Genomic DNA, 8,838 nt, shown 5'->3' with positions numbered 1-8,838 from the left:
TGGCCATTCCCAGGCGGGACGGGCGAGGGCGATAAGATGTGGCGAGGGCGATAAGCCGGGGCGATGGCCCCGGCCCGGCGTGGGACAGTTGCCACATGTCAGCGGCAAGGCCAAGGCCGCCTCCGCCGGGTGCTATAAGAGGGGCGAGCGTCCCCGCCGTGGCACCTTGGGACTGCGCGACCATGCTGGGAGCTGTGTGTCTCGCCGTGCTGCTGGGCTACGGTGGGTGCGGGCGGCAGGCGGCGGGAGGGGGGGACGGGACCCCAGCGCCCGCCGCGTCCCCGGGCACAGGGGCGCCGGCTGAGGTCCCTTTGCCGGGTGTCGCGCAGCCTACGGATGCGGTCAGCCGGCCGTGCCGCCGCTGCTGGGCGCCCGGGTGGTGGGCGGCGAAGACGCCCGGCCCCACAGCTGGCCGTGGCAGGTAAGAAAGGGGGGGGACGCGGGGACGGGGCGGGGGACGGGGACATCCCCGCGCTGACGCCGTGCCCCCGCCGTCGCAGATCTCGCTGCAGTACAGCCGCTCCGGGGCTTGGCGCCACACGTGCGGCGGGACCCTCATTGCCCCCAACTGGGTGCTGACGGCCGCCCACTGCATCAGGTGGGTGCCGGGGTGCCGGGGGGGGGGGGGGGGGGGTGCGTGCCGAGATGGTTACGGAGACTGACCCCCCCCCCCGCCCCCGCGTCTCGCCCCGCAGCTCTAGCATGACGTACCGCGTGGTGCTGGGCAAGCAGGTGCTGTTGGAGGAGGACGAGCCGGGCTCGGTGGCCGTGGGCGTGGAGAAGATTATTGTGCACGAGAAGTGGAACTCCGTCTTGATTGTGTAGGGGACGGGGCGCGGGGGGGTGGGGCATCACGGCTCGGGGTTCCCCCATCCCCACGGCTCTGCTCTCCCCGCAGCAACGACATCGCCCTGATCAAGCTGGCGCAGGAGGTGCAGGAGAGCGAGACCATCCAGCCCGCCTGCTTGCCGCCCGCCGGCCAGATTCTGGCGAACAACTACCCCTGCTACGTCACCGGCTGGGGACGCATCAGGAGTAAGCGGGGGGGTCCCCGGGGAGGAATCTGGGGTGCGGGGCACGGGTGCGAGGTGCGGCTGTCGTTGCAGCGAACGGGCCGCTGGCCGACGTCCTGCAGCAGGCACTGCTGCCTGTGGTGGACTACGAGATCTGCTCCCAGAGGGACTGGTGGGGCAGCACCGTGCGCACCACCATGGTGTGCGCCGGCGGCGACGGCGTCGTCTCCGGCTGCAACGTGAGTGCTGGCGCCGTGGGGCGGTGGGTGCCCCCCCGGCCGGAGGCGGGGAGCGGGTGGCTCGGGTTGGCGGGGGTGCCCAGGAGGTGAGGGGATGGAGCCACAGCGGTGGGCAGCCAGGGGCGCGGAATTGGGGTGCCCAGGAGTGGCTACGGAGCGTCCGTCTGCCCGGGCAGGGGGATTCGGGCGGCCCCCTGAACTGCCAGCGCTCCGGGCTCTGGGAGGTGGACGGCATCGTCAGCTTCGGCTCCGGGCTGAGCTGCAACATGGCCAAGAAGCCGACGGTCTTCACGCGGGTCTCTGCCTACATCGACTGGATCAACGAGGTGGGTGCCGCGCTGCCCCCCTCCACGGAGGGGCCGACCAGCCGAGGGTCTCACCGCGAGCCCCCCCATTTCTTGTCGTTGGCAGAAAATGAGCACGAACTGAGGACGCGGCGCGCGGTGCAACAGGTCTGGAGCGTGATAAAGGCAAAAGTGCTGTGCTGGCCTCGCCTGTCCTGCTGGTTATTTCTGGGGGGGTGCGTGGTGGAGCCGGGGGGTGGGCACCCGGGACCATGCTGGGGTTTGGCCCATGTGCTCGTGAGGGTCCCCCGAGCCATGCAGCTGGGCTGGCCGGGGTCCCGGGGGAGGCGGGGGGGGGGGGGGCAGCCATCCCGCAAGCTGGCCTGGGTTGTTGGGGGGGGGGGGTGGGGAGTGGGAGCCCCCTGCCCATGGTGCTGAGGGGCTCGGGGCTCAGCTGGGGTCTGGCTGGGTGGCCCGGGGGGGGGCCGGAAGGATCCCAGTTGGTCTTTGGGGGGGGGGCTCTTGGGGAATTGGTAGAGACCAGGATGCTGTAGGGGATTTGCTGGCCCTGGGAAGTCTCAGGAGACCTTGCTGGCCCCGGGCTACCTGAGGATCGCTGCTTCATAATGGGGGTGTGAGGGTACTGGGTTGGTCCTGGGGGGGCTTTGGGGAGGGACACAGGACGCCTCAAGTGAGCCCGGGAGGAGCCGGGGCCCCTCGGAGCAGCACGGCATTGCCGGCTCCAGGCCCTGCGACATGGCCCAGAAGCCGAGCATCATAGCGTGGGTCTCCTTCTGCGGCGGCTGGAGAAATGGGGCGCGGGGCCGGCGGGGCGGTGCGCGTGTCCTGGCTCTGGGGTCCCCGGGAGGAGGTGGGGCTCCCGTGGGGTTTGCTGGGGAAAGAGGGGGCTGCGTCCATGGGAGCGGGTGTGACGAGGCTGCCCGGGAGGCGGGGATGGGTGCTGCGCCGCGAGCTCCCGAGCAGAGCCGCCAACGTGCCGGAGCCTCGAGGAGGTAATGGCCATGCTGCACTGCCGCCGTCGTCTCATTGTGCCTGCCGGAGCCCAGCGTGGAGCCTTGCAGCGGGATGGCGATGAGGAGCGACAATGAGGAACGACGATGGACGGTGGTGAGGATGGACGGCAGTGAGGATAGACAGCGGTGATGACGGACGGTGGTGAGGACAGACAGCGGTGACAATGGACGGTGGTGAGGATGGACAGTGGTGATGACGGATGGCGGTGAGGATGGACAGCGGTGACAATGGACGGCGGTGAGGATGGACAGCGGTGATGACGGATGGCGGTGAGGATGGACAGCGGTGACAATGGACGGCGGTGAGGATGGACAGCGGTGATGACGGATGGCGGTGAGGATGGACAGCGGTGACAATGGACGGCGGTGAGGATGGACAGCGGTGATGACGGATGGCGGTGAGGATGGACAGCGGTGACAATGGACGGCGGTGAGGATGGACAGCGGTGATGACGGATGGCGGTGAGGATGGACAGCGGTGACAATGGACGGCGGTGATGACAGACAGCAGTGACGATGGACGGCGGTGAGGACAGACAGCGGTGACAATGGAGGGCGGTGAGGACAGACAGCGGTGAGGATGGAGAGCAGCACCTTGAGCTTGGCGGGGGACACGATGGACAGTGCCCAGCGTGGGAGACGTGCGACGCAGGTGGACGTTTTTTGGAGGGCCTGGCCATGTTGTGCCAAGGTCTATGGGAAGGGGAGCACACGCGTGAGCTGGGGGGTTAATAAATGCCTGCCTGGAGGCTGCGTGGAGAGGGATGCTCGGGGTGCGGCGCCTGCGTGCGAAGCGGGACCGGGGCCGGGTGGTCGGGGTGCTCATGTGGGACGGCCGCCGGCGGGGCGGTGGGGACCGCGCTGCCAGGGATGGGAAGGAACAGCCTGTGTGCGGGAACCGGAGCAACGTGGGGTGAAACCCGTCTTCTGTGGGGGGTCTTTCAGCAGGTACTGTGGGGATGGCCAAGGGGCCAGGAGGAAGGGGCCGGTGTCGCAGCCTGGTGTATCGCCCCGTGCTGGCACGTTGTACGTGTGTAGATCCACCCGTACGCTGCATCCCCTCCTCAAGGGTGGGTTGGTGGGAGCGGGAGCCCCGGCCATCGCCTCAAGCATTGCCTGGACATGCGGCGAGCCTCGGCGCTGGGCGGTGGTACGCAGCGGGCCATGTCCCGCATAGCCGGCGATGGTTGGGATGGAGCGGGACCAGGGCTGGCACTGCCGCCCCATGGGATGTGCGTCGCCCCAAAAAAAAAAAAGATGTACTCACAGCAAGGGGGTGTCGGTGGGCCGCGGTCCCCATGTGAGACAGCCCCTGTGACCCTGTGCCTGCCCCGCAGCAGTTTGCAGCGAGACCCCCATGGCGCTGGGGGGGGGGGGCGGGGGGGCCAAAATATGCTGTAGACTGCTTTGGGGTGTGCGAATCCCTGCGACAGCTGTGCGAGCACCCGGAAAACATGAGGGGGTGAGCGGGGCGTGGCGGGGGCACGCTGCGGGGGGCATGCAAAGCGCCGCGGTGTTGCTGCTGTTTCTGCCCGTGTGCCTGTAATGCATTGGAAAAACCTGTAACGGCGGGGATGCCTGTACCGACTGTGGGCGATGCTGGGGGTGTTGGGAGGCTCCTGGTACACAGGCACAAGGGAGGGATGCAGGGGGTCGCAGCAGCAGTGCGGGCACGAGCGGCGACGTGTGCGGGGGTCTCGGGTGGGAGCCGTTGCAGGATGGGCAGTGGTGTTGAATAAAGCAGCCCGGCCCGGCCGGCAACGTGGTCTCGGTGTCTTTTCTTGTCCCTTCTGCGAGGAGTCGGCCGGCCGCCGGGAGCTGGCAGGTGGGTACCGAGCGCAGGTGAGTGCCGGGGGCGGCGCAGGCTGAGCAGTCTGTAGGGAGACTTGTAAAGAAACCGGTAACCTACGGTAGCTAGAGATCTGTAGGGTGCTTTCTGTTCAAGGCAGGGTACCTGTGGAATGTTGTCATGAAGTATCTGAAAGCTGGTGTTATTAGACGCGGAGTAGCTCCGTGCCCTGCCTGTCCGCGGCAACCCCCCGAGAGGGGTGCGAGGGGCCGGAGGCGGGTGCCAACAGGGAAGGTGAAACCGGTGCCGTAAGCAGAAGGTGAAGTCTCCCGACAGAAGGTCACCGCATTGTAGAAAGTACAGGCTCAAGGCGCGAGGGTGTCCGTGCAAATGATAGAGGCATGCTGAAGGGGGGGGCCAGCAGGACGCGTAAGGGGTCGTGTGTGTCTCGGGTCCGTAGGTTCAACCCTGCGGCTTCAGCACGTACCTTGGGGAGCTGTCACAGCCCTAAAACCTTCCCGGAGTAGAGCGTAGGGTGGCAAGGCGAAGGCTAGAGAACGTGGAGTCTCATGTAGCTTCCTTGGCTTGCGTGATGCCAGCGAGAAGGTCTTTTGGTTGGGAAGAGCCTCCTCTCGAGGGGCCGGCGGGGCGGCTGGAGGCGTTCAGGCATTGATAGGTTGCAACTTGCTGTGAGCTGTCCCAAGACTGTAGATGCGTGCTGAAGGAAGCAGTTAATTGCGATGGTGGTGCGAAGGTACAGGTGTGCAGGCGTAGCTGGCAAGATAGATAGAGCTTAATGGGCTCTCGGTTGACCTTCTGAGGCCTTGCTGGAACAAGCAATGCCCGGAAGGCGGAGACCATCCGCAGGGCGTAGGCGTCGACACCGTTGGGTGCAAGTCTGGGACTCTCGCCCGTCCGCTGAGCGGCGATGAGATTGTGATGCGGAAGGGTGAGATTGTGCCCTACGGGCAGTGCTGAAGCATGCACGCGCTGTCGGGGAAACCTCTGTGGTTTGTGGGCTGGGTTTGGGTTGGGGTTAGGGTTTTTTTGGTTGGTTTGTTTTTAAATAACCAGCCCTGCCACGGCCGCTGCACCCTGGCCATGGGGACCCCCCCCCCCCCCCAACCAGGGAGCAGCCCCCCGCCAGCGCCCACCGGGCCCGGGAGAGCCCCACTCAGCCGCAGCACAAAAAACCAAAACTAAACGGCTGCAGCACCAAACCATAAACACAACAAACTAAACCAAAAAGCACTAAAAAAAGGAAAAAAGACCCCAAAGCTCAGGCACGCCCCACTCGCACCCCCACACGCACCGGGCCCAGGCTGTCCCGGGCACGGCGGGCGCTGGCAGGCGACGAGAGCAGACGAGGGACTGGGGACCCCCACCCCGGGGCCTGGGGACCCTCCCTGGGGAGCGAGAGCTCGGGGAGACCCCGGGAAGCAGGGACAAGCCCCCGCACCACCCACCTGACGCCAGGCAGCACCCCGATGCCGATGGGACGGAGGGCATGGTCCAGCACAGCCACGTCCACGGCTGATGGTGTCAGGCCACATCCAGGGCTCTCCTCGGGCACAGCCTGCGCCGCAAGATGTGGAGAAGCAGGGTGAGCGGCAGGGCCCAGGGGTAACCCCAAAAAAAGCATCCCTCATCCCTCCCTGACCCCCACCACCCCCGTGCCTGTGCTGCTGCATCCCTGCTCCGCCGATGGACACCTGGGCTCGCCTCCGCCACGGAGACCCCGGGGACGGACCGCTCCATGCCGTGGAAAGAACGCGAGGGACAAGAGTGTGAGCCATCGCTGCCCAAAAAACACCCGCCAGCCCCCTGCACCCCCACTCGAGATGGGGCACCCATGGGACACTCTAATCCCACTGCTCCCAGGGTGAGAAAACTGGGGAAAAAACAAGGGAGAAGAGTGCAGTGCACCTTTCTCAAGGGACAACAGGGCCAGGGGAGGGGACACTAGCTCCAGGGATCACCGATACAGGCAGGGGCTCCGGACAGGACACAGAGCACCAGCACCCCACACCCAGGGGGGACGGGGAAGGGGGACCGGGGATGGGGACAGGGGATGGGGACAGGGACCACTGTGGCACTGAGCTCTCTCCAACCCCCGGGCACGGCCAGGCCATCACAGCCACATCCCGGCTTTTCCCGGCCCCCCACCTTCCACCCCGGAGCCCCAGCTACGGGTTCACGGTGCCCAGCCCATGGCCGGCTCCGGCACAGGGCTGGCACCCCCTGGCCCCGGGGGGTTCGGGGTGGCCCCAAATCCCTCCGGCAGAACCGGCCGCACCTCCCCGGGCGCTCGCCCCCGGCCACGCACGGGCACGGGGACCCTGCCACCCTGCTGCAGCGCCCGCTGCCCCGGGAAAGCCAAAAACAAAGGGAAAAAAAACCAAAAGGAACGGCTGCAGCTCCAAACCATAAACACAACAAGCTAAAATAACAAGAGAAGCCAAACCAAAAGCCCCCCAGAAAATCATACACGCATCCTACAGCCACGCACCCCACAGCCATGCACCCCACACACACCCCAGGCTTTCCCAGGCACTGGGGGCACCGCCGGCACCGGAGCCAACGCCGATGCCGTGGGCAATGGCCGGGAACCCGCACCCCGTCACGCCGGGGACGGGCACCCAAGGTGGGACCCGCCGGTAGGGACCCGTGGCCGCCCCGTGCGAGTCCCCCGGGAAAGCGGCACCAGCCCCGACCCTGGGCTGCTCCCGGCATCCCACCGCGGCTGCGGCCGCACCACGATCCCGCCTGCCCCGGGGCAGAGCTCGGTGCCACAGCGGGACGGGATGGGGATGAGCTGCCCATCAAATCCCCCTCTCACCTGTGACGGGCAGGGCTGCAGGACCCCGGGATCGCTCCTGGGCTGGCCGAGCACTGGCTCTCGGGACAAGAAGAGGGTGGAGAGCGCCGGTACCTAGGATCCATTTTGTTTCGGCATTCCTCTGTTCCTCTTTGCTGCATTTCCACCGTGTCCTCTTCATAAATCAGTTTCCATATACCCTGCTTTTTTTCCTTTTAAATAAACCCCACAATTCCCATCTTTTCTTCCCAGTTTTCTCCTCCTTCCATCGCAGGAGGTCGTAGCAGGGCAGATCTCCAAGAGGATTCTGCCGCCGAGCAGCACCTAGAAACGGAGCCTCGCTTACCCCAGCAGCGCAGGCACTGGGCGGCCGTGGCTCCCCGCCAAGCCGTCCGGCACCCCCGCAATGGATGCACTGCTCCGGCTCCGGCGCTGTCGGCATCTCAGGCAGCTGTGGGCCCCAAGCGGAGCCCAGATCCTCTCCGGCTCCTGCCTGGCTCGCCCTGGGCCCGGCCCTGCCCTTTCAGCCCCCAGCACTGCCCTAATGAACTCAAACTGAGCCCCCTTCCCAATTCCCCCCAGCTGGGGCCAGGCAGTTCCCTCCCTGCCCTCCTCCCCGAAATGTCCCGCTCCCACCGACTGCTCCGCGCCTCCAGCCATCCCTTCGCCCCGGGTTGCGGAGGCGAGGGCTGCACATCCCAGACCCCTACACCAGCCCGGGAAGGTCCCACTCATCCCCAGTTCCAAATTCCCATGGCAAAGCACAAGAAGACACCCCCACCCCCCTTTATTTTATTTACTACTTTCAAGTTCGCAGCTCCTTTGCCATTGCTCAAGCCTCAGCACCCTTCAAAAAATAGTTAATCCCAAACCCCGGGCTGAGAATCGCTCTACCGGCGGCGCTGAACTGCCTCAAAGCACCTCAAATGCTCCCCAAAAAAAAGGAGCGTGGAAATACTTAGCGACTGCAGAGGCAGATCGGCAATGCACGGCTTCCCTGCGAACCCTCAAGCATCCCACCCGCGAGCATTCCTCGCCCCCCGCCGCAGCGAAGGGACGCGGCACGATCTGCCGTTGCGGTGCCGAAACCCTCACGCGCTTTCCCGAGAGCGTAGAACGCTCCGTGCGATGACGCCGGGCCGGGCCGTGCAGCCGCACATGCGGCTCTCCGCCCGCTCCTGGCTCTGCACAGCGAGCGCGGCCACTCGCCAACGCTTCCCCTCCCTCCCAAGGGTGGCTCCTTGGTCTCCAAGGACTCTTTCCCCCAAAAATCGCCCATACGTTCAGGGTTTCGGACCCAAAACCATCACCACAGCTACCTGCAGCGGCTCATGAGGTCGAGTGCTTGAACCGGGCTCTGAGATGCGGAGGAATCCTCATCGGTTTCCTGCTGTAACTCCCATCCGATCGACCGCTGGAAAGGACGCGAGCTGCCTTCGTACGCTGCCGCAGCCGCGTCAGAAACGCTACCAGTAGCGGCGGGCGGCTAAAAAATTGCTCAGGCAAGTTGTTTCTTGCTTCTCCCATTTCAGAGAAGCCTTCTGGAGACACCGAAATGGCATCCACGAGATAGAACGGACGAGGGAATACGACAAAAGATTTTTTTCCATTTCGATTGCATTTTATTGAAAATGAGAACTATTGATTGCAAAACCCATTCC

General features: G+C 65.5%; 1 protein-coding gene across 1 annotated transcript; it reads left to right on the top strand.

The window, feature by feature from the left end:
• The first annotated feature begins 182 nt into the window (after positions 1-182).
• Positions 183-1,681, top strand: CTRC (chymotrypsin C). The gene is made up of 8 exons (XM_075721486.1): positions 183-222; positions 330-421; positions 501-598; positions 696-821; positions 899-1,035; positions 1,107-1,252; positions 1,429-1,578; positions 1,664-1,681. Exons 1-8 carry the CDS (start codon positions 183-185, stop codon positions 1,679-1,681), a joined length of 807 nt encoding a protein of 268 aa, XP_075577601.1.
• The last annotated feature ends 7,157 nt before the right edge of the window (positions 1,682-8,838 follow it).

The sequence above is a fragment of the Pelecanus crispus genome, chromosome 15 (assembly GCF_030463565.1).
Source record: "Pelecanus crispus isolate bPelCri1 chromosome 15, bPelCri1.pri, whole genome shotgun sequence".
NCBI classification, from domain to species: Eukaryota; Metazoa; Chordata; class Aves; order Pelecaniformes; family Pelecanidae; genus Pelecanus; species Pelecanus crispus.
Note: the sequence above shows the minus strand (reverse complement) of the source record. Positions and strands in the feature narration are given on the sequence as shown.

Excerpts from the sequence above, each read along its gene's own strand:
- CTRC (XM_075721486.1), top strand. The coding sequence starts at position 183 with ATGCTGGGAGCTGTGTGTCTCGCCGTGCTGCTGGGCTACG. Across the intron at positions 599-695 it reads ACGGCCGCCCACTGCATCAG|CTCTAGCATGACGTACCGCG; the intron begins GTGGGTGCCGGG and ends CTCGCCCCGCAG. Across the intron at positions 822-898 it reads TGGAACTCCGTCTTGATTGT|CAACGACATCGCCCTGATCA; the intron begins GTAGGGGACGGG and ends CTCTCCCCGCAG.